This window comes from Pleurodeles waltl, chromosome 1_1, assembly GCF_031143425.1.
Source record: "Pleurodeles waltl isolate 20211129_DDA chromosome 1_1, aPleWal1.hap1.20221129, whole genome shotgun sequence".
In the NCBI taxonomy this organism is placed as follows: domain Eukaryota; kingdom Metazoa; phylum Chordata; class Amphibia; order Caudata; family Salamandridae; genus Pleurodeles; species Pleurodeles waltl.
In genome coordinates this window covers 950,123,817-950,149,554 of record NC_090436.1, presented here as the reverse complement: position 1 = coordinate 950,149,554, position 25,738 = coordinate 950,123,817, and the positions used below count along the sequence as shown (strand labels likewise).

Below are 25,738 nucleotides of genomic sequence, written 5' to 3'. Positions count from 1 at the left end.
ATAGTATGCCACTCTGCGCCACTCTTGTGGATACAACTCCACTGAACGCCACTCCACTGTATGCTATTACACTCTACCACACTACAGTGTATGCCATTCCAGCCTACACCACTTCACGGTACGCCGCCGCACTGTATGCTGCTCCACTATAGACTACGCCACTCTATGCTACATCAGAGTACACTACTCCACTCTATTCCACTCCATTCTATGCTAAACCATTAGACGCCACTCCACACTAGTCGACTCCTCTAAATGCCATTCAGTTCTACCCCACCCCACTGTAAAAAACTCCAGTCTACTCCAAGCCGCTGTACTTCACTCCACTCTATACTAGTCTACTCTATGCAATTCCACTCTGCACCACTCAACTGTACTCCACTCTGCGCTATTCCACGGAATGCGACTCCACTCGAGCCTAGTACAATGCACTCAACTTCAACCTTTGCCTCTTTTCTGTATGGTAATCCACTCTACCAAACTCCATTGTATGCTATTACACTCTACCCCACCCAACAATACACTACTCCAGTCTGCACTACTTCAGTGTACACCACTCCACTCTACGTTACTACACTATATGCTATTACACTCTATGCCGCTACAGTGTATGCAACTCCAGTTTACGCTACTCCACAGTATGCTACTCCACTATATGCTATTCCACTTTATGTTTAACACATTGAGAGAGGATAGAGGGTTTAAGACCCCGCATATGCCTCTACAGAAAGTATCAACAGAAAGTAACAATGTGATGTAATGACTGTACTGATTCCTAAATTATCCAATATAATGACATAAAAGGATAAAAACCTCCCCTAAAGCAGATCAGATATTTTTACCTAGGGTAAAGACATTGAAATGTTAAGGTAACCAATTGTATCCAAGGTCTGCTTCACATTTCGCAATTGACCCCCTCCTTTAGCCATTAATGGCCTGGGGACCCCATCAGTGTGGTTGGCTCTCTAGCTATGTCCCATTGAGCCCACATCCGGGACATAGCGCTTTCTCTACCTGCACTGATGCGAGCAGGGAAACCTGTGTTTGCTCTCTCTTGGTTGGAGCATTTTTTAAACTCCTGCTAAACGAGAGCAAACACAAAGTATGCTCCAGGCAGACAGGAAATTTAAAAATGCTCCTACAAACTAGGAGGAGACTTTTAATCTGTTTATCTGCCCACAGTGATGCTGGCAGGGAAACAGATCAAAATATTGCTCCTATGTGGAGGGAGCAGCATAAGTAACTGCTCCTTCTGGGCTGGAGCAATGCCGGCTCCTGCTGCATGCTGGGAGGCAGCTTGGCCTGCAGGGGCCCTGTTGCCCCCATGCAGCACCCAACGAATATATGGAAAGTGCCCTGGGTGGGCACCAGAGCACCCACCTTTCAGTACTGCAAACATGGCTTGGGGAGGGGGCCGCACGGCCTACCTCCCCTTTATTTTGAGTAATGGGCTTGGGGGATGGGATCCCCAGGGCCTACCAAGGCATAAGAAGCGGGGTCACACAGTCACCTCCCCTTTAATAAAAAAAAACCTGAGGGATGGGATTCCCAGGTTTATAATGGGTTTGGTGAGGGGGACCACATGCCCCACTTCCTTATAAGAAAAAAGGACCTGGGGAATGAGGTGCCCAGGGTCTAATAAGACTAGGGAAGGGAGGGCCATGTAGTAGAGTAATAAATTAGATATAGATAGTGCTAAACAGTGGAGTATAATGTGATATAGTGATGGGGCGTAGACTGTTGTTGAGTGGAATATAGTGTTGTTGAGAGGAGCAATGGGGAGTGGTGTGAAGTGGAGTTGGGTAAAGTGGAGTGGTGTAGAATGGAGAAGCATACATTGCAGTGGCGTAGAGGGGATTGGCATACAGTGGAGTGGTTCACAGTGGAGTGGTATAGACCAGAATAGCATATAAGTGGAGTGGCTTTACATACACTGGAATAACATAGAGCACAGTGTTGTAAAGTGGAGTGGCATACAGTAGATTGTTGTTGACTGCAGTGGCGTAGAGTGCAATGGTGTACAGTGGAATAGCATTCAGTGCAGTGCTGGAGAGTGGAGCACTGTAGAGTGGAGTAAAGTTGATTGGTGTGAAGTGGGGTGGAATAGAGTGCAAATGCATACAGTGGAATGGCCTCAAGGAAGTGGCGCACATGGGAGTCACGTAGAGTGGAGTGGCACAGAGATGGGTGGCATAGAGTGAAGTGAGGTTGAGTGGAGTGGCGTACAGTGGAATAGCGTACATTGGAATGGCACAGAGGGGAGTGGCATACAGTAGAATATCATACCCTATAGTAACATACACAGAAATAGCAAACAGTGGAGTAGAACAATGTGGACTGGAGTACAATGGAGTGCCGTAGAGTGGAGTGGTGTAGATTGGAATAGCATTCATAAGAGTGGTGTTCACTGGAGTCCAATACCATGATGTCGAGTTAGTGTAGTGTGGCAGAGTGCAGTAGCTTGCGGTGGAATAACGTGCAGTGTAGCAGTATGCAGTGGAGTGGCATAGAGCTTAGTTGCGTACAGTTGAATAGCATATTGTGGAGTGGTGTATGTGGAATAGAGTACAATGCAGTGGCATAGAGTGGAGTTGTGTAGAGTGGAATGGGTTTGAGTGGAACACTATAAAGTGGAGTGTTGTATAGTGGAGTGGCATAGAGTGGAGAAGTAGCATACAGCAGAGTAGTGAAGAATGTAGTGTGATAGAGTGTATTAGCATATAGTGGAGTAGCGTAGAGTGGAGTGGCATAGAGTGGAGAAGTAGCATACAGCAGATTAGTGAAGAATGTAGTGTGATAGAGTGTATTAGCATATAGTGGAGTAGCGTAGAGTGGAGTGGCTACGTTTGGAGTGGCATAGAGTGGAGATACAGGGCCATATTTATACTTTTTGACGCAAAACTGCGCTAACGCAGTTTTGCGCCAAAAAAATTAGCGCCGGCTAACGCCATTCTGAAGCGCCATGCGGGCGCCGTATTTATTGAATGGCGTTAGCCGGCGTTAGCCGACCGGCGCTGCCTGGTGTGCGTGAAAAAAAAACACGTACACCAGGCAGCGCCGGCGTAGGGAATAATGGCGTTTGGGCGTCCTAAAATGGGGCAAGTCAGGCTGAGGCAAAAAAAAACGTCTTAACCCGATTTGCGCCATTTTTTTGGGGCGCCCAACCCCCATTAACATGACTCCTGTCTTAGCAAAGACAGGAGTCATGCCCCCTTGCCCAATGGCCATGCCCAGGGGACTTCTGTCCCCTGGGCATGGTCATTGGGCATAGTGGCATGTAGGGGGGCACAAATCAAGCCCCCCTATGCCACAAAAAAAAAAAAAAAAAAATACTTACCACAACTTACCTTTTCTTCCCTGGGGTGGGTCCCTCCATCCTTGGGTGTCCTCCTGGGGTGGGCAAGGGTGGCAGGGGGTGTCCCTGGGGGCTTGGGAGGGCACCTCTGGGCTCATTCTGAGCCCACAGGTCCCTTAACGCCTGCCCTGACCCAGGCGCTAAAATCCGGCGCAAATGCGGGTTTTTTAGTCCTGCCAACTCCCGGGCGTCATTTTTGCCCGGGAGTATAAATCCGACGCAATAGCATCGGAGTCATTTTTTAAGACGGGAACGCCTACCTTGCATATCAATAACGCAAGGAAGATGTTCACGCAAAAAAATGACGCTAACTCCATGAACTTTGGCGCTAGACGCGTCTAACGCCAAAGTATAAATATGGAGTTAGTTTTGCGTCGAATTTGCGTCGAAAAAAACGACGCAAATTCGGCGCAAACGGAGTATAAATATGCCCCACAATGTCTTGACATACAGTACAATAGCGTTGTGTGGAGTATCATAGAGTGAAGTAGAGTGTAATAACATATAGTTGAGTGTTGTACAGTGGAATGCCGTAGAGTGTGGGGGGATGGAGTGGCATAGGGTATAGTGGAGTAGTGTACAGTGAAGTGGCATAGAGTGGAGTGGTATAGAGTGGAATAGCTTAGAGTGTAGTGGTGCAAGAGGAGTTGCATACAGTGGAATAGCGTTGAGTGGTCTTGTGTAGGGTTTAATGGCATAGACTAGAGTGGCATACAGTGGAGTGGTTTAGAGTTGAGTGGCATAGAGTGGAGGAGGTACAGTGTTGTGGAGCAGTGTAGTGGCGTACAGTAGAGTAGTATATATTACAGTGGCATAGAATGGAGTGGCATAGAATGGAGTAGCACAGTGTGGATTGCCTCACAGCAGAAATGCATACAGTTGCATAGTGTGGAGTAGACTGGTATACACTGTAGTGGCATAGACAAGAGTGCCGTAGAGCTCAGCAACATGCAGTGGAACAGTGCACAGTATAGTGGTGTACAATGCAGTGGGGTACAGTGGAGTATGTCAAAGTGGAATGACATACAGTGGAATAGAGTAGAGTGGAGAGGCATACACTGACGTGGCATACAAGGAATAGTACTGTAAATGTATTTATATTGTATTGTATTGTATTGTATTGTAATTGTATTTATATAGCGCTTACTACCCCTGACGAGGCGTCGAAGCGATTTTCGATGAGTAGCACGCTACTCCGGAAAACCAACAAGAATTAGTGATGGATTAGTATTGTTAAATATTGAGTACAGTTTTAGTATTATTATGAGTTAATTTGAGCCGCGCATATGAGAGTTTGTTAGTTAGATTGACTGGAGTAATGGAGGGGTGGAGGAGGAAAGAAATCCAAGTGTTAATTGGGAGTATATCCTTCATTTACTCAACCCAAAGGCTTGGGATGAGTAAAGGGGGGCGGAGGGGGAAGAGTATGTGGAAGGGTTAGGGAGAGCATAGAAGCAGGGTGAGATGAATGCAGGAGAATTTAGTAGGGTTGTGTGGGAGGTCACAGAGGTAGAGTGAGGTTTGGTGAGTTAGATGTGGAAGCGGAGGGAAGAGCTTAGGCAGAGATATTTAGGAGATGAAAGTGGTAGAAGGGATTTGGGATGAGTCAGAGTGAGAATGGAGGATAGTTTGATAGAGACATGACATAAGAGTGATGAGTGGATAAGTGTGATAAGATGAGAGCAGGAATTCATAGATATCTAGTATAACAACCCACCCAGGAGCCATGCAATGATCCACGAACATGCCAAGCACAGAAACAACATATACACATACATACATATATATATATATATACACAGACACATGAATACACACACAATAACACTTACTACCCCTGACTAGGTATCAAAGTGCTTTTTGGTGAGTAGCATGCTACTCTGGAACTCAAAAAGGATTAGTGGTGGATTAGTATAGTGAAATGCGAGTTAATTTGAGCAGTGGACATGCAATTCTGTTAATTATATTGACTAGGATAATGGAGGGATACAGGAAGGAAGAGTTTAGATAATGTTATTCAGGATATCATCATAGTAAGATGAGGTTTGGGATGAGTAAAAGGAGAGATGGAGAAGGGAAGAGTGTCAAGAAAGGGATAAGGGAGGTCATAGTAGTAAAATTAGGTTTGGGATGAGTGAAAGGAGGAATGCATGATGGAAGAATATAGCAAGGGTTGTTTGGGAGATCATAGTAGTAAAATGAGGTCTGTGGTGAGCCAAGGGGGGATAGAGGAGAGAAGCGTCTAGAAAGGGTTAATTTGGAGATCATAGTAGTAGAATGAAGTTTGGGATGAGTCAGAGAGTCAGAGATTGGAGGTAGAGGATATCTTGAGAGAGGTATGGGATGAGACAGAGTAGTGCATTGGAAAGAGTCAAAGGGTTTTGGTATTTTGTTTATTTTAATTTTAATTTGATCTTTGTTTTCATTTCTTCTACAGTAGGTGTAAAGTATTAAATATATAGATACATAACTACATAGAGAGGTTATATGTGTATAAGGAAGATAATATTTTGAGATATAAAGTTGTATTGTATAAACTCAGACGTTCATGTGTTACTATACTTGAAGCTGACTTTAGAGTACTGGAGTGGGGTAGAGTGGAGTGGCATAGAGGGGCATAGATTGGAATAGCGTAGCGTTAAGTGACATACAGTGAAACAGCATATAGTAGAGTGGTGTAAAGTGGAATGAGGTACAGTGTAGAGACATACAGTGGAATAGTGTAGACTGGAGGGGTGTGGAGTGGAGCAGCGTACAGTGTCGAGGCATAGAGTGGAGTGTTGTAGTGTGGAATAATATAGAGTGGAGCATTGTGGATTGTGGTTTAGAGTGTAGCGATATAGACTGTATTTTTGTACAGTGCAATAGCGTACTATGGAGTGGAGTAGTGTGTTGTAGAGTGTGGTGGTGTACAATGAAATAGTGTAGAATGTAGTAGCATAGAGTAGAGAGGCATGAGTAGCGTACAGTGAAGTAGAGTACAGTGGAATGGTGTAAAGTGGAATAAGGTTGAGTGTTACTAATGTACAGTGTATTGACATAGAGTGGAGTGGCATATATTGGAATAGTGTACAGTAGAGTGGAGTAAAATGGAGTGTCATACAGTGGAATGGGCGAGAGAGTAGTAGGGTAGAGTGGATTGGTGTAGAGTCGAATGGCATAGAATGGAGTGATGTACAGTGTAATAGCTTACAGTGCATTGCTGTAGAGTGGAGTGGCATATAGTGCAATGGCACACAGTACAGTAGCCTAGGCTGGAGTGGCATATTGTGTGGAGTGGCATATAGTGCAGTGGCACACAGTGCAGTAGCCTAGGCTGGAGTGCCATTTTGTGGAGTGGCGCAGAATGGAGTGGCATAGAGTGCAGTGGTGTACAGTGGAGTTTTGTAGTGTAATGGGTGCAGTGGAATAACGTACACTAGTGTGGCGTACAGTGGATTGGCAGATGATGGAGTGGCAAAGAGTAGAATAGCATACAGTGGAGTAGGGGACTTGTGGAGTGTCATACAATGGTGATCTGTACATTGGAATAGTGTGCAGTTGAGTGGTGTAGACTAAAGTGTCGTGCAGTAGAGCAGCAGAAAGTGGAATAGCACATAGTGGAGTGGTGTACACTGCAGGAGCATACAGTGGAGTGTGCTAGATTGAAGTAGCATACACTGAAACAGCATAGAGTAGACTAACATACAGTGAGGTGGTATAGACTGGAGTGACATACAGAGGAGTATTGTTGAGTGGACTGGCGTAGAGTGGAGTGAGGTACAGTGTGGTAGCTTACAATGGAATAGCGCAGAGTGGAGTGGAAGAGCGTAGCTAGGAGTGGCATAGAGTAGAGTAGCATAGAGTGTAGTGGCGTAGAGTGGTATAGGATAGAGAGGATTGTTTTAGAAATGGAGTGGCATCCAATGGATTGGTGTACAGTGGAGAGGCGAAGCGTGAAGTGACATAGAGTGAAGTGTGGTAGAGTGTAATAGCATATAATGGAGTAGCATAGTGTGCAATGCTGTAGAGTGGAGTGAAGTACCATGTAGTGGAAGTACCATGTAGTGGAATATAGTGCAATAGCATAGAGTAGACTGGCAGCAAGAGAAGAATACAATATAGTGGAGTGTTGTACAGTGGCGTGTCACAGAGTATAGAGGCATAGTGTGTAAAAGACTATAGTGGGGTGACGTTCAGTGGAGATGGCAGAGTGGAGTGGCACACAATGGAATAGCATAGAGTATAGTGGCGAGAGCGAAGTTGCATTCAGTAGAATAGTGGAGAGGGTAGTAGTGTAAAGTGGATTAATGGAGAGTGTGGCCTAGACTGGATTGTATGCCACTGTACCCCACTCTACTCTACATTACTCCACTATACTCTATTCCACCGTACGCAACTATACTATTTCCACTCAACTCTAACCTTTTCTTATCTATGCAACTCCACTCTGCCCCACTCCACTGTACTCCACTTTCTTAAGTGGCTGATCCTTTTAAGTTATACCCCTCCCTTTTCATCTTCACAAAAACTCTGGATAATAGCATCCTCCAAGGATCTGATCTGAGTCATACTCTTTTTAACAATTATGTTAGGCCAATAGTGGAGGTGCCTAAATCTTTCGGAATCTCTCTGGTCTCTTATGCTGACAATACTCATCTTAGTGTTGCACTTTTGGCAGATGCAGCAAAGGGTATAGTCAACTTCCAAAAATATATGCTTGCTGTTGCGAGCTGAATGAAAGAAAATTGCTTAAAGCTGAATGCCAGAAAATTTAGATCCCTCGCTGGGGCAGCATACTTAGACTTGAGGAGACTATTGGTGGCCGGTGGGACTTGGGTCCCCTTCAAAGCCTAAACTATCCATAAAGAATCTAGATGTGTGATGTGATGAAACACTCTCCTTTCAGACCCAAGTCAGAATACTAGTTGACATGTGTTTAGGCCTCCTGAGGGGACTCAAACCCATCATTAGTTTCTTCCACCCTCAAGTTCGGCAGAGGATAATACAGTCTCTAATTATGTCTGTTATAAATGGGCTACAAATTGTCCAGAATGCAGCTGCAAGACACTTCCTCTCACTCCCCAATTTTTGTTCTGCCACTGGGCTCCTCTGTATACTCCATTGGGTGCCTATTGAGAAATGCACACAGTTCTAAGCCTTGTGCATTGCTCGCAAGATCATGAATGCTCAAGGAGCCCCTACTCTCTCAGGACTCATGCAACCATATTCACATACCAGAACCCTCAGCTGACTTGAATCTGGCCTTTATCCCACAGATTAAAAGAATAAGATCTGGAGTTTGCTCCTTTTGATCGCTGGCACTGGCCCTATGGAACAATATTTCCCTACATCTAATGAAAATGCACAACCATTTGAGCTTTAAGAAATAGGTAAAAGCTTGGCTATTTGCAGTCGAGGCTTCTTGTTGCTTCTTATGTAATGCTTTGTTTTCTTCTTCTCTGGTATAATCCGCACTGTGTTCCAGTTTTAACCGTTGCTAGGGCAGCTATGCGCTTTTTCAATCCTTTTAACATAACATACAGCAGTGTATTCAACTCAGTTATCACACTAAATTAAATATAACTCACCACTCTACCATGCATTGTGTTCTCACAAAAGATTGGATATATGACAACTGTTCTTGTAAATTCTAATATTTTAGATGGTATAGGAGAGATAATATAAAACGGTATAAGCAGTGCTCCCCTTCTCAATGAAAATATGTAGTGTCATCCCCCAGGCACTGCCTCACCCTGGGGGGAGGGAGCCTCCAAAGTAGACTGGAAGCCTCATTAAAAAAAGAAAATGCTGCAAATTGGTGGGGCTTGCCCAAATTCACTGCAACTGACGCAGGCCAGGCAATTTTGACCCCACCACCTGGCCTAAGGGATTAGGGAATCGCTATCCTGTTCCTTTGTCTTTTTTTCTCGCTGTTTACTTAGGACTCGGACTGAGTCCTAAGATGTCTGGCACCACATCCTTGTTGATGTGGTGGGTACCAGTCAGATCTCCGCATACGATCGGTCAGCTCCGTGTATCATCCGTGATGTGATATATAAAACATTTTTTAAGATTAACTGCTCAAAAACAATAGGATGTTTTTACACCAAATCATAAAAATCACTTCTTATAGATCAAGATCTAGCAGTCTGCCATATTTGGTGTAAATCCGTTCAGTGGTTTAGGCTGTAGCTATATATAAAGATCCTATGGAAAATGTAATCTTTTTTCTCTGCCCCCGCATCATGGATCATCCAGAAACTTGCCAGGAAAAAGCTGAGGTGAGATAAAAAAACATTTTGGGAAATTTTTATGTGATATAAGAAAACCATGAAATGCATTTCCTATGGAAAAACATGACCCTAACTGCTAGATAGATAGATAGATAGATAGACAGATAGATAGACGCAGCACTCTTTCAGGGTTCGAGTGACGCACATATTATGCAAAACAGAAGAGAGAACTCTGGGTAGTTCCCAAGTTTAGGTGGAGAGCAGCTCCAGTAAGGAGCACTCTGCAACACCAGTGACACTCTAGATTTGCTCACCTCAAATGTCTGTTTGTCTAGCAAGGTTTTTAAGCATAGGATTGACCCAGTGCCATCTACGCCGAGCTAGAAAGTGACAAAGGGCATCTTTGGCGGTCGGACCGCCAGACCACCATGGTGGTGGCTGTAAAAATACTGCCATGTTGGCAGTCAGAAGGACCACCATATTATGAGTTGAATAGTCAGGACCGCCAAAACACAGGCAAAAAAACAACACCGCCAGGACTCTGGAGGGTGGGAAATAGGCGGTCCAGCCACCAGCACTGCCAGCTCGTCAAACAACCACCAAACCTATTCTGACTCACAAATCACAATGCTGGTACTTCCATGGCGGTCTTCCAATGGTGGTGCTAACTGCGGAGGTCGGTGGTTCCCACAGTAATACATAACACCACATTGGATGGATTCAAAATCCATACAGCTGACTCATATTCACACACCGACACACCTACAAACTGCCCTATAAGACACATCCCTTCACACATGACAATCTTCAGCATTTACTTCGCCCCACATAGAAGCCAGAGCCCAGAATCAGAGACACAGTACCATTGATTAGGCACCCCTCCAACTTTCATACAGCAACTATCCCACACCCGCTCATTACACCTACCACACAAAATAGCATCTCTACACATTATTTACTAACAGTCAACCCCTCACCACACAGCACCTATACCCCATCATCCTTTTTAGTGTTGTCCACCAACCACCATGCCACCCAGTTTCACAGATGACAAGTTAAGAATCATGGTGGATGAAATTATCAGAGTAGAGCCATACTTATTTGGAGGCCAAGTCCAGTGGACCACAATTATAGGAAAATAGAAATGTGGAAAAGAATAGTCAACAGGGTGTATTCAGTAGGCAGCTACCCAAGCACAAGGGGCGACATCAGGAAAAGGTGGAACAACCTTAACTTATTAACTTCAAAATAATACATATTTTGCATATGATATCAATTTAGTACATGCACATTTTTCTTTGTAGTTACACCATTTTTCTAAACCTGTTGTATAGTGATGTCCAACAAACAACTATTTTCACAATATTAATTTTTTAAATAACATTTAAAAAACAAAATTAAATGGCATGCTATCAGTATCTTTAATACACATATATATAAATCTTTACATCATTTCCTTATATTTATTTAAACATTTTCTAACATTATTTGCCATTTTATTGAGTTTAATTCATAAAATACCTTTTTAATTTGTATAGATTCCTATGGGATGCACGTCTCTTTTTTCCTTTTCATTTTTTAGTTACTTTGATTTTGTAGTCTTTCATCATCATTCTGAGCTATACATGGAGATTATAGTTGTAGTTTCCCTCTGCTGCTCTCTGGTTCAGGTAGGGATAACTTACACTTATTTTCAAAGGGTTTAGTTGTCAGGGGAGGTTTTAAAAGCTAGTTAGGCTAGCCTCTGTTAGTGAATGTTCATTTTGTATGTTGTGTGGTAGTACAGTATGTGTTAGTTTAGGTAGTGCTGTAGGCTTCACTGTAAATGAAAATGTTTGTAAATATGTTATATGTGTTTCCTATGTATTTTATATTGTCTTTAGTGTCTTTTTACTATGATGTGTTTTATATGATTGTTGTAAATGTTGTTTGAGTGAATTTATGTTATAACTTTACAGTTTTTTTTAATGAATTACTTGATCTTTCAGTTTTGGGGTTTCTATTTTCTTTTTTTGTTTATTTAAAAATTTTTAGGACTCTTTCATTGCTGTTTTTTTAGGATTCTATTTTTGATCACCGTTCCACATACCAGAACTTTAGCTACAAAATCTTAAGTGTTATTATTTGTATTATTGAGTAGACAATGTTAATTTGTTGATGTTGTTTATGTTGACTTACTATGTATATTTATGACTTTTTTTGTGTTGGAATATTTGTATAAGCATTGTGGCTCATTTTTCCATGTGTTTTTAATTTTTTTAAATATGTATTACAGCATGTTTTAATTATGAATACAAATGTTCGTCTTTTGAATTATTTATTTATTCAGATTGATATGTTAAAGTTGTTTCAGTATTATTTAAATTGAATATGAATACATTGTGAGTCTTCATTTTTTAAGGAAGTTAAAAGGTGTTGTTTAGTGTGGTCCTTTTAAAGTAGGTTTCGTGCTACTGAGACTAGATATGGTAGGCCTTGGTGGTTAACAAAGAGTGTTACTTTTCATGCTGAGAACTCTTTTAATGCAATTGTGGTTGTCATATGATAAAGGGGTTGTATTTATGTATGGATAGTAAGTATTGGGGTAAGTCTATTTCTCTTTATTTTTAGGTGATACTGGTGTTGCAGTTGCTGTACTATGCATTCTGGTAATTCATCTTATTACGTATGGAATGTCGGGGAGTTGGCCTGTTGCCGGTTCAGAATTGTTTGATGTAATGCTTTTAATTAGTGTTTGATTGTTGATATTTTTTATCACTGTTTGAGTGTCAACATTGTTTTTCTCCATATAGTGTCATATTACTAGTAAAACGTTATGTGAATATGCAAGTGATTAATTTAACATCTATTACACAGTGTGACATAGGCTATGCATTCAAAATGTATAGGCTACACACAGTATAACATAGGATGCTGCAGAATGTGCAAAAATGATTTGAAAGAAAGCATCTTTTTCAGGTAATCTTTTGTAAAGGTGCAAGGTTTTTTTTTCTGTCCCCATAGTTCACCGCTTCCCATCTCAACATCATCTTCTGTCATACTGAGGATGTCAACGCATCAGTGAAGCCCCAAGCACAGCCCAAACTATACTTTATGTGTCAAGAAAATGTGAGTACCCATGCCTTCAAGCATACAGACAATGGGGAAGACACATCATTATTTAAATGTATATTATCTATAATTGAAGTCAGATTAAGTGAATGTAGTATACTGTATCACATTAACCCATATCCTAACTTGTAGTGCAATTGAAAAATATTGACAGGAAAGTAAAGATAAGACTAATTGATGAGGATGATGTAAACATTGGACACCATTTCTAGTATGTCCCCTATGGCCACCCTTGAAGTGACTGTCACATTGCACAACATTCCTACCTACCTTGGATAAAACTACTCAGCACTGCCTAGCAAAATCAACTCCCTTCTCTACACTAGTTTGCCCCCTTTTAATATCTAAAATAATGAAAGTAAACTAAATTAAAATAATTATAGACTGTGTTAATTTCCAACCATAATGCCGTGATAGCTATTTTACTCAATACATTTATTTTTGGTTGATTGATTAATTGATATTCTTGATTTAAATTTTTATAGAGCATGCATAAACCTAAAAGATGCCCTGGTGTGAAACACTTCTGAACACTACAGAGAGACAAATAAGGAGAGATACTGAAGTATAGAAAAAGTGAACACAACTTTTTAAGTATACAGAAAATAAGAAGAGATGGCCAGTAACTTGCAAACAGCAAAGACTTCAGGATGTGTCTGAATGTGCTTAATTGAGCATAAGCTCTTCGATGGAGAAGAAGTTGATTCCAGTGTTGGGTGGCTAAAAGTGTGAAGGCTCACCCTCCCACACTAACAAGCCAAAGCTAACATATGAGCGCTGCTAGATCTCAGCTGCCAAGGCAAATAATAAATATATAGTTGAGGACCAGGCAGAGGCAAGCTTTGAATGCAGCTTACATGGCCTTAAAAGGAATCCTCCTAGAGATGGGCAACCAGTGTAGAATATTTACACTGATCCAGTTGCAGTACGTTGGTCACCAAGTACCATCCTGACAGCAGAATCCTGAATTCCTTGAAGTCTTTAGAGTAATTAAAATGGTGAACCAAATGCAGTAATTAGAGTGACCTAAGATCAATGAGTATATCACTAAGCAACGTGGCTCTGACTCAGAATGTAAAAATGGAAGAATCTTGCACAAGACCTTTAGCTGAAAGAAGCAGAAAGAAGCTTCATATTCTATGGCACAAAGGAGACGTTGTGATCGATTAAAACTCCACGATTTCTGATCACCAAATCAGGCATGGGGGAGGGGTCAGGTTGTGCATGCCAAAGGCCCCCAGAAGACTGTGGTGCCTGTTTTACCGTGAGAAGATGATAATCTTGGTTTTGTCAGTGCTCAGTTTCAGGCAGTGCTTTCCCATCCAGTCAATCATAGCAAGAATACAATCATGGAAGGAGGGAAGAACTCAATCCAGTCCAAAGCAGTATTGTTAATGCAAATGTGTAAAATCAGTTAATAAGAATATCTTTGACTACTGTACCAAAAGTGGCAGACACTTTTAGCAACATTAAAGCACAATAATCACTCTTTACAGCATTATTTGAATTGTACTGTATTCTTATAATACTACCACTAACATATTCTAAAGAAAATGTAATTAGACAACAATTCAACATTAATCCTATTTAACCCTAACCTTTTATTCATTTGAATTGCAATATATTTAAATTAATACATTAATGCTAACTCAAGCTTTAACCATAAATCTAACCTCAAATTAAACACATGTACATTATTAGAAATAAAAACCACTTAATTAAGTTAGATACAACTCATTTGGTGATTTGTTTTAACCTTAATGCTAACTATCCTGAAATTAAAGCCCTTTTTCTACTACTTTGACCAATGTTATAGTGTATATGCAGGTAAAGAAGAGGTGCTGAGGAAGTAATGGCGGGGAAGTAAATGTCGAATGAATTAAGGTGTTAAAGTAGAGAGCAGACTCCATCTCTAGTATATCACAATAGGGCCAAATTGGAAAGTAGACCAATCTCAATCCAGCAAGCACAACAACCACCTCAGCACTAATTTGAAATCCTTTGGCATTCATACCCCAAATATACATTTCTCAAACCCTACAACTACGCTTCCATCTCAGATGCAACTTTCAAACTCTTTCCTGAGAGATATCTGGAAGTGAAGCAAGACAGCTGTGGCTTATCAAAATTATTTCATAAATAAAAGACAATACTTTCACGCTTGTAATCACATGTCAAGATCGTGTTTATGCAATTAGAAATGTAGAAACTTGTTTACTTTACCTTAATCAGCACTTCATGGTCTTTTGGTGGGGCAACCTCTATCTCTTCTATAGACATAGATTTATGAGGCTCCCAGGCAACAGCTGCCTTGCATTTTATAGGCTAGGAAAGAAAGTAGAACAAGCTCTAGTTTTTTTTATTTGAATGATAAAATATACCAAGCCGCATACATTTATGTTAATAGGTAAGATGACTGGTATTTAAAACATAAATTCTGCACATTGGCCTATGGTTCTATGTACATTACCAAAATGCAAGATTAACAACACTTGCAACTAAAATGTGGTGAGGGCATTAACGCAGAGCAGTGCAAAATTATTCAATTTTCAAGGCACATACTGTTGGAAACCCAGCAACAGCATCCACAATATGGCTAGGTTGAGCATCCTCAGTTACTACAAATTCATTGGCATTTTCAGAATGATGTCAGGAAAGATCTCCACTCATGTACTGCATTTTTTCCAAAATGTTTATTTATTAAATAAAGAAGGCTAAAAAGGTTCAGCAGTTTACCAATCTACAATCATCAATTTTTACTGTATAAGTAACAGAATGTAAAATTAAAGCATCAAGCATATATATCTATGTCTATGAAGTATTTTATATAGTAATAATAGGATAGGTATTTTACAAGGGCTCAAATGTTTCTTTTTAAAATGTTAAAAACAAACGGTATGGAATAAAATTTAAAGAAATTTCTCAATGTTTATTTATTAAGAGATTTACAATGCACTCAGGTCTGAGTGGGAAAAAAATGACATAAAAAGACTAGCATAAACATCAAGGGCCTGATTCATAAAAGTTAACCTATACTTTAGTGTAAGTTTATGATTGTTTGCTATTCACAAAGGTATTTTACTAGTAGTTTCTTTATGGCTGCGGAGGTTCTGCACATAAAAATAATACAACAGTTCATATTAACAAAATTCCAAAGTGGGAGTTCATTTTTTAAAATAAAAAAAATAAATGACCTCTTTTCCAATACGAGAATTCTCCCATAGCGAGGGAGGTCATTTACCAGTTTTCGCTGCTCCTTACTTTCCAGATTTTGGGTCTCATTACGACTTTGGCAGTCATTTTGGAAGACCGCTGTGGTGTCGGCCACCAAAAGACTGCCATGTTGGCAGTCATCTGACCTCTGTATTAAGAGTCACAGAGGGAAGACTGACAAAATACAGCCAAAAATCCAAGACTGCCAGGAAACTAGAGGGTGGGAAAGAGGCGGGTCCACCACCACTGCCAGCCCAATAACTTTACACCCACCACATTATGAGCCACAAATCACCAAAGTGGTCCTTCCATGGTGGAAAATCATTGGCGGAGCGAACCACCACATTCAGACACTCGCTTCAGACAGAACACCACATCAAATTGGACAGTTCAAATACCCCACACCTGGCACACATACACACACCAGACACACCTACACACTGCACTACATAGCATACCCCCACACAGCCCACAATCCTTTGCAACCAAAACTACATTCAGTGACACTGACAATAAGCACGTGTACACCATTGGCACATATATACTTTACACTCAGCACACACTACACAACTGCACGCATCACGACTACACACAAAAACCACAACTACCCATCACATATAACCAAACACCCCTACCCCACCAAGCACCCTACACTGCACCCTTACACACACAACACCTGCCCCCACCCACAGCACAAACACCACGATGTCTCATCAAAAGCACCAGCGCTTCACAGACAATGAGTTGAGGGTCAGGTTCAATGAAATTGTCGGGGTAGAGCCACAACTGTTTGGAGCACAGATCGAGCAAACCTCCTTTGCCAGGAAAATGGAGTTATGGTACAGAATTGTCGAGAGGGTAAACTCAGTAGGCAACCATCCACACACAAGGGAAGACATCAGAAAAAGGTGGAGCGACCTCGGGGGAAAAGTGTGTCCCATGACATCGAGACATCAAATTGCTGTGCAGAAGACTGGCAGTGGGACCCCACCTCCTCCCCCAGAGTTAACATCTCTGATATTAAGGGTGGAAGTCTTACCCTTGGGTTCTTCAGCGGACCCCGTTGAGTGCACCTCCGTGGATGCCAATCCAATGGAGACTTCTGATGAGAGTGTTCGGAGAGACAGAATGTTGCGGAAAGGTCAATCACAATGAAGGTCCGTTTCTCCTTAGTCCAGGATGGATCAGATGTCATTTGTGGCTGCGGTTAATGTTTTACTGCTATGGCTCTTTCTAAATCCTGCGTGATTTATTTCTAGCAGGTGGTGACTCTGAAGGGGGAAGATGGTTGGCAGCCTTCTCAATCATTCTGGCTGAGTGAGGGAGCAGGGAGATGGGTGAAAAGTTGCTGAGTTTGTTTGGGTCGGCTGATGGTTTCTTTGGGAGGGTCTTAACTTCTGCATGTTTCCAGTCATCCGGGAATGTGGCGGAGGTGATGGTGGCACTGATGATATGCGTGAAGGTGTCGCTGATAGATAATGATCCCAGGTTGTAGATGTGGTGGGCACATGCCCACGTCGGGGCCCTCCAGTCCATAATTCAACACCTTAACAAGTGTGTATCAAGTTCCATGTTATCACATCCTCTCATGTCACCAGTCTCAAAAGATGTGATGTCATTATAGTTAAAATGTAACTACAGGTATAATATTCATTTAATTTATTTGATATTTGTTTTTCTCTTCTGGCACAGCAACTGTTATAATATTTCCCATTTATAAACAGTCAAGAGAAGGATAATTGTTTTAATCCTTACTGGGTACATGATAGTCAAGATTTCAGGTCTTGGAGGTATGTAACTCAAGTGCAGGTCTTAGCTATTGCATACTGGTTATATTTTACACTAGATGCACACTGTGCATTCAATGTCAGAGTTCCTACTATGAAACAGGTGTTATACTGCAGCTTCAAGTCCTAGTAGTTGCACAAAGTGCTTTCTTGAGGTTAGGTGTTAACATATTGGCTAAGGGGAAGTCACAAACGATAGGACTTTGGGCCTCATTACGTCTTTGGTGGTCCTAAAAGCAGACTGCCAAAGCTGTGGGGAGGACTTCACTGTCATACCGGTGGCATCCTCCACAAGCATATTACAATGTTCCCGTGTTTGGCTGGAACATTGTATACCAAGTTCCCACCTGGGACCAGTATTGGTCTCTGCTCCTTTAAGAGAGCCGAGGCCAATATCCTAACACTCCAGCACCCTTGGAATGCACACTGTCTGCAAAGCAGACAGTGCGCATTCCGATGGTGCTGGGACAGGGGTCCCTCTGTGGCCCCCAGGACTGGCTTTCTGCCAGCCTTTTCATGGCAGATCCACAGCCATGAAAAGGCTGGTGGAAAGAGGGGTTGTAATCAGCCAGGCACCACTGAGTTCAGCGTCACCCTGGCTGGTTACAAGACTGACCGCTGTCATGCCATCAGGAACCATGTTCCCAGTGGGGACAGCAGTCCCCTGGTGGGTCTGCCCACTAGGGTTGTCATTGTGTGGTCGGACCGCCTGGAGTGGGCCCGTCCGACTGTCAACGCGAGTGTGGTGACCTTCAGACTGCCACACTCGTAATGAGGCCTTTAATGTCCTGTGATGCCATCAGTGTAGGAAAGTACCATCTTGCCTGGCATGTTACCCCCATTTTTCACTGTATATATGTTGTTTTAGTTGTATGTGTCACTGGGACCCTGGTAACCCAGGGCCCCAGTGCTCATAAGTGTGCCTGAATGTGTTACCTGTGTAGTGACTAACTGTCTCACTGAGGCTCTGCTAATCAGAACCTCAGTGGTTATGCTCTCTCATTTCTTTCCAAATTGTCACTGACAGGCTAGTGACCATTTTTACCAATTTACATTGGCTTACTGGAACACCCTTATAATTCACTAGTATATGGTACTGAGGTACCCAGGGTATTGGGGTTCCAGGAGATCCCTATGGGCTGCAGCATTTCTTTTGCCACCCATAGGGAGCTCTGACAATTCTTACACAGGCCTGCCACTGCAGCCTGAGTGAAATAACGTCCACGTTATTTCACAGCCATTTTACACTGCACTTAAGTAACTTATAAGTCACCTATATGTCTAACCTTTACCTGGTAAAGGTTAGGTGCAAAGTTACTTAGTGTGAGGGCACCCTGGCACTAGCCAAGGTGCCCCCACATTGTTCAGAGCCAATTCACTGAACTTTGTGAGTGCGGGGACACCATTACACGCGTGCACTACATATAGGTCACTACCTATATGTAGCTTCACCATGGTAACTCCGAATATGGCCATGTAACATGTCTATGATCATGGAATTGCCCCCTCTATGCCATCCTGGCATTGTTGGTACAATTCCATGATCCCAGTGGTCTGTAGCACAGACCCTGGTACTGCCAGACTGCCCTTCCTGGGGTTTCACTGCAGCTGCTGCTGCTGCCAACCCCTCAGACAGGCAGCTGCCCTCCTGGGGTCCAGCCAGGCCTGGCCCAGGATGGCAGAACAAAGAACTTCCTCTGAGAGAGGGTGTGACACCCTCTCCCTTTGGAAAATGGTGTGAAGGCAGGGGAGGAGTAGCCTCTCCCAGCCTCTGGAAATGCTTTGTTGGGCACAGATGTGCCCAATTCTGCATAAGCCAGTCTACACCGGTTCAGGGACCCCTTAGCCCCTGCTCTGGCGCGAAACTGGACAAAGGAAAGGGGAGTGACCACTCCCCTGACCTGCACCTCCCCTGGGAGGTGTCCAGAGCTCCTCCAGTGTGCTCCAGACCTCTGCCATCTTGGAAACAGAGGTGCTGCTGGCACACTGGACTGCTCTGAGTGGCCAGTGCCACCAGGTGACGTCAGAGACTCCTGCTGATAGGCTCCTTCAGGTGTTAGTAGCCTTTCCTCTCTCCTAGGTAGCCAAACCCTCTTTTCTGGCTATTTAGGGTCTCTGTCTCTGGGGAAACTTTAGATAACGAATGCATGAGCTCAGCCGAGTTCCTCTGCATCTCTCTCTTCACCTTCTGATAAGGAAACGACCGCTGACCGCGCTGGAAGCCTGCAAACCTGCAACATAGTAGCAAAGACGACTACTGCAACTCTGTAACGCTGATCCTGCCGCCTTCTCGACTGTTTTCCTGCTTGTGCATGCTGTGGGGGTAGCCTGCCTCCTCTCTGCACCAGAAGCTCCGAAGAAATCTCCCGTGGGTCGACGGAATCTTCCCCCTGCAACCGCAGGCACCAAAAAGCTGCATTACCGGTCCCTTGGGTCTCCTCTCAGCACGATGAGCGAGGTCCCTCGAATCCAGCGACTCTGTCCAAGTGACCCCCACAGTCCAGTGACTCTTCAGCCCAAGTTTGGTGGAGGTAAGTCCTTGCCTCACCTCGCTGGGCTGCATTGCTGGGAACCGCGACTTTGCAGCTACTCCGGCCCCTGTGCACTTCCGGCGTAAATCCTTCGTGCACAGCCAAGCCTGGGTCCACGGCACTCTAACCTGCATTGCACGACTTTCTAAGTTGGTCTCCGGCGACGTGGGACTCCTTTGTGCAACTTCGGCGAGCACCGTTTCACGCATCCTCGTAGTGCCTGTTTCTGGCACTTCTCCGGGTGCTACCTGCTTCAGTGAGGGCTCTTTGTCTTGCTCGACGTCTCCTCTCTCTGCAGGTCCAATTTGCGACCTCCTGGTCCCTCCTGGGCCCCAGCAGCGTCCAAAAACGCCAAACGCACGATTTGCATGTAGCAAGGCTTGTTGGCGTCCTTCCGGCGGGAAAACACTTCTGCACGACTCTCCAAGGCGGCGAGAGGGATCCTTCCACCAAAGGGGAAGTCTCTAGCCCTTTTCGTTCCTGCAGAAACCTCAGCTTCTTCTGTCCAGTCGAAGCTTCTTTGCACCCGCAGCTGGCATTTCCTGGGCATCTGCCCATCTCCGACTTGCTTGTGACTTTTGGACTTGGTCCCCTTGTTCCACAGGTACCCTAGATTGGAAATCCACAGTTGTTGCATTGCTGGTTTGTGTCTTTCCTGCATTATTCCTCTAACACGACTCTTTTGTCCTTAGGGGAACTTTAGTGCACTTTGCACTCACTTTTCAGGGTCTTGGGGAGGGTTATTTTGCTAACTCTCACTATTTTCTAATAGTCCCAGCGACCCTCTACAAGGTCACATAGGTTTGGGGTCCATTCGTGGTTCGCATTCCACTTTTGGAGTATATGGTTTGTGTTGCCCCTATCCCTATGTTTCCCCATTGCATCCTATTGTAACTATACATTGTTTGCACTGTTTTCTAAGACTATACTGCATATTTTTGCTATTGTGTATATATATCTTGTGTATATTTCCTATCCTCTCACTGAGGGTACACTCTAAGATACTTTGGCATATTGTCATAAAAATAAAGTACCTTTATTTTTAGTATAACTGTGTATTGTGTTTTCTTATGATATTGTGCATATGACACTAAGTGGTACTGTGGTAGCTTCACACGTCTCCTAGTTCAGCCTAAGCTGCTCTGCTAAGCTACCATTATCTATCAGCCCAAGCTGCTAGACACCCTATACACTAATAAGGGATAACTGGGCCTGGTGCAAGGTGCAAGTACCCCTTGGTACTCACTACAAGCCAGTCCAGCCTCCTACAATCAGGGTCAAAGGTTGTGTGGTGTCAGTTCTATGATGTTATTGAGGGTAAAATCGTGTGTGATTTCCAAACTGTTACTCTGACGGCGTTGGAAAAATAGTAACACTAATGGACAGCAATAAGACTCAACATAATCAACAATGTATTTAATTGTGAAAAGAAAAGAGTTTTGCAACAATTAATATATGTTTTTTTTTTCACTGGGGGTTATTTCAACTTTGGAGGAAGTGGTAATCCGTCCCAAAAGTGACAGTAAAATGACGGATATACCACCAGCCGTATTACGAGTCCATTATATCCTATGGAACTCGTAATACGGCTGGTGGTAAATCCGTCACATTTGGGACGGATTACCACCTCCTCCAAAGTTGGAATGACCCCCACTGTCTGTAAAATGTTTGACAAAAAAACTTTTTTCATTTTCAACATTAAGATAGCATCAGGCATCAATCAATCAATCACTGCATTTGTAAAGCGCGCTACATACCTGCGAGGGTCTCAAGGTGCTGGGGAGGGGGGGTGCTACTGGTCGAAGAGCCAGGTCTTGAGGAGTCTTCTGAAGGCCAGCAGGTCCTGGGTCTGTCGTAGGATGGTGGGGAGAGTGTTCCAGGTCTTGGCGGCGAGGTAGGAGAAGGATCTGCCGCCGGCGGTGGTTTTTCGGATGCGGGGGACTGTGGCGAGGGCGAGGTTGGCTGAGCGGAGGCTTCGGGTGGGGGTGTGGAAGCTGAGTCGGTTGTTGAGGTAGGTGGGTCCGGTGTTGTGCAGTGCTTTGTGTGCGTGGATCAGGAGCTTGAAGGTGATCCTTTTGTTGATGGGGAGCCAGTGCAGGCCTCTCAGGTGGAGTGTGATGTGGCTGCGGCGGGGGACATCGAGGATGAGTCGGGCCGAGGCGTTCTGGATGCGTTGGAGTCGTCTCAGGAGCTTGTTTGTAATTCCTGAGTAGAAGGCGTTCCCGTAGTCGAGTCTGTTGGTGATGAGGGCCTGGGTAACAGTTTTTCTCGTGTCGAGGGGGATCCATTTGAAGATCCTGCGGAGCATGCGGAGGGTGTTGAAGCAGGACGCGGAGATGGCGTTGACTTGCCTGGTCATGGAGAGAGTGGAGTCGAGGATGACCCCCAGGTTGCGTGCGTGGTCCGTGGGTTCCGGGGCTGTGCCTAGTGATGTGGGCCACGAAGAGTCGTCCCAGGCTGATGGGGTGGGTCCGTCTTGTCTGATTTCAGCTTCAGTCTGCTGTCCTTCATCCAGTCCGCTACGGCCTTCATTCCTCGGTGGAAGTTAGCTTTGGCGGTGTGGGGATCTTCGGTGAGGGATATGATCAGCTGGGTGTCGTCGGCGTAGGAGATGATGTTGAGGTTGTGTTGTCGTGCGACGTGGGCGAGGGGGGCCATGTAAATATTGAACAGTGTCGGGCTGAGGGAGGATCCCTGTGGGACGCCGCAGATGATCTCGGTGGTTTTAGAGCGGAAGGGTGGGAGGCGGACGCTCTGGGTTCTGCCGGAGAGGAAGGATGTGGTCCAGGCCAGGGCCTTCTCTTGGATACCGGCGTCATGGAGGCGTGCTGATAGGGTGCGGTGGCAGACCGTGTCAAAGGCTGCTGATAGGTCCAGGAGGATGAGGGCGGCTTTTTCTCCTTTGTCCATCAGGGTCCGGATGTCGTCAGTGGCGGCGATGAGGGCGGTCTCTGTGCTGTGGTTACTGCGAAAACCAGATTGGGAAGGGTCCAGGATGTTGTTGACTTCGAGGTAGCAGGTCGGCTGTTTGTTGACAATTTTCTCGGTCACTTTTGCCGGGAAAGGGAGCAGGGAGATGGGCCGGAAGTTCTTGAGGTCCTTGGGGTCCGCCTTAGGCTTCTTCAGAAGGACGTTGATCTCGGCGTGCTTCCAGCTTTCTGGGAAGGTTGCTGTCTCGAAGGAACAGTTGATTGTTTTCCGGAGGTGGGGCGCGATGGCTGCGCTGGCTTTGTTGAAGACGTGGTGAGGGCAGGGGTCCGATGGGGATCCGGAGTGGATGGAGTTCATGGTTTTGATGGTGTCTTCGTCACTGACGCTGGACCAGACGGTCAGGCGACTGGTGCGAGTGGTAGTCGCAGGGGTGGTGGACTTGGTGGTGGGTGCGCGGGGGTCGGGGTTGAAGCTGTCATGGATGTCGGTGATCTTGCGGTGGAAGAAGGTGGCCAGGGAGTCGCACAGTTCTTGAGATGGCGGGATGTCGTTGGTGATGGAGCTGGGGTTTGAGAGTTCTTTCACGATGCTGAAGAGCTCTTTGGTGTTGTGTGCGTTGTTGTCTAAGCGGTCCTTGAAGGCGGTCTTCTTGGCGGTCCTGATGAGTTGGTGATGTCTGCGGGTGGCGCTCTTGAGGGCTGTGTGGTTGTCTGGTTTTCGGTCGTGGAGCCATTTCTTCTCCAGCTTCCGACAGGTGTGCTTGGAGATCCGGAGGTCCTCGGTGAACCAGGCGGCTTTCTTGTTGGTGTGGTTGGTTATAAAGGACTTGAGAGGGGCGAGGGTGTTGGCGCAGTCGTTGATCCACTGTGTGAGGTTGGTCGCGGCAGTGTCTGGGTCGGTGGGGTCGGTGGGTGGTCTCAGGGCGAGGGCGGTAGTCAGTTGGTCCTCGGTGACCTTGCCTCAGCAGCGGCGTGGTAGCTGTTGGGTGCGGTGGGTTTTCTAAAGGTGAAGTGGATGCATCTGTGGTCGGTCCAGAGTGGTTCGGTGGTGTGGTTGAAGGAGACGTGGGGGCTTGCGGAGAAGATGGGGTCGAGCGTGTGTCCAGCGGCGTGAGTGGGTGTCGTTATGAGCTGTTTGAGTCCGAGGTTGGCAAGGTTGTCGATCAGGGCTGTGGAGTTGGCGTCGTTGTTGTTCTCGAGGTGGAAGTTCAGGTCCCCGAAGAGGATGTAGTCCGTGGAAGCGAGGGCGTGGGTGCTGATGAGGTCGGCGATGGTGTCACTGAACTGTGGGCGGGGTCCGGGAGGTCTGTAGATGAGAGTTCCTCTGTGGGTGGTGTTGGGGTCGGTGTGGATCTAGAAGTGCATGTGCTCAGCGGTGGTGAGGGTGTCATCGGTGTTCGTTGAGATTTTGATGGAGTCTTTGTGGATGATGGCGATTCCTCCTCCCACTCCGTTGGTACGGTCTCTGCGGGAGATCTTGTAGCCCTGTGGGATGGCTATGGCGATGTCTGGTGCTGAGGTGGCGTTCAGCCAGGTCTCTGTCAGGAAGGCGACGTCGGGGCGGTGGAGTCTAGGAGGTCCCAAAGTTCGATGGCGTGCTTGCGAGCGGAGCGAGTGTTGAAGAGGATGCAGCAGAGGTGGTTGGGTTCTCTGGCTGGTGGTGTGGAGGATTGGATGCTGGTGAAACTGCAGTTCCGGCAGGTGAAAGGCCCATGGGTGCGTTTCGGGGTGGCCCGGTAGCAGGGGTGGTCTCGTCTGGTGTTGAGTGCGTGGAGGGTGCTTGCGTCCTAGTGCAGTCTGGCGTTGCGGGGGGTGCGGGTTCCAGGGGTTCTGGTGCTGGGTGCGGTCCAGGTGCGGACGGGCGCAGAAGGGCTTGCCATAGGCGTGCCTTTGGCGCGTCCGCTGCGCACCCGCTGCGCGGCCTCCATATGAGGGCAGAGGGAGGGAGGAGCATCTGGGAGGTGGGAGCGGGGCGGCCAATGGGAGTGAAGGGGGCGGGGCAGCAGGGGCTCAGCAGCAAGGGAAAAACCCGGGGAAAAACCCAGGGGAAAATCCGGGGAAAAAACGGCAGGAAAAGACGGCAGGAGAGGGACAACCGAGCACAGGGGTACATAAAGCAAAACACAGGGGCACAGAATGAAGAAACGAAGTGGCACAGAAGCCAAACGCAGGGGTACAGAAAAAAGGGAGCGAGTAATCAGGTGGCAAAAGCGGCAACGGAGGTTCAACCCACAGGGGGCTGCGTGGCAGATGGGGGGAGCGACCTGCCTGGTGACAGGGTCAAAGGTTGCATCTGAATTGTTCTGTCTTTCGGAAAACCAATTATGCCTAAAGTATGCATAAAGCATGCCCCAATGTTTACTGAACATTAGAAAAGTAAATCTGCCCCGCCTGCCTCCCCTCCATGTATGTATAGTCCACCCTATTTTTTAGAGTGGAGTTGCAGCAACAACAGTATGTTTACCCACTCCTCCTCACAAATGCCCTTTCCTCAATTTTTGCTGCAGTGGAGTTAGAATAGTAAATCAAACCCCTACATACGAAATGTGTGCACTTTCTTCAAGGTTTTTTTTATCTGGACTTAGAATAATCAATC

The 25,738-nt window shown here is 45.2% G+C and overlaps 1 protein-coding gene across 1 annotated transcript in view; it reads right to left on the bottom strand.

The window, feature by feature from the left end:
* Window positions 1–25,738, bottom strand: part of LOC138289776 (alcohol dehydrogenase 1-like) — a 260,138-nt gene that overhangs the window by 214,861 nt on the left and 19,539 nt on the right. Inside the window, exon 2 of the mRNA XM_069230196.1 lies at window positions 14,905–15,006. Coding sequence (XP_069086297.1) covers window positions 14,905–15,006 — 102 coding nt within the window. The remainder of the gene's footprint in view (window positions 1–14,904; window positions 15,007–25,738) is intronic.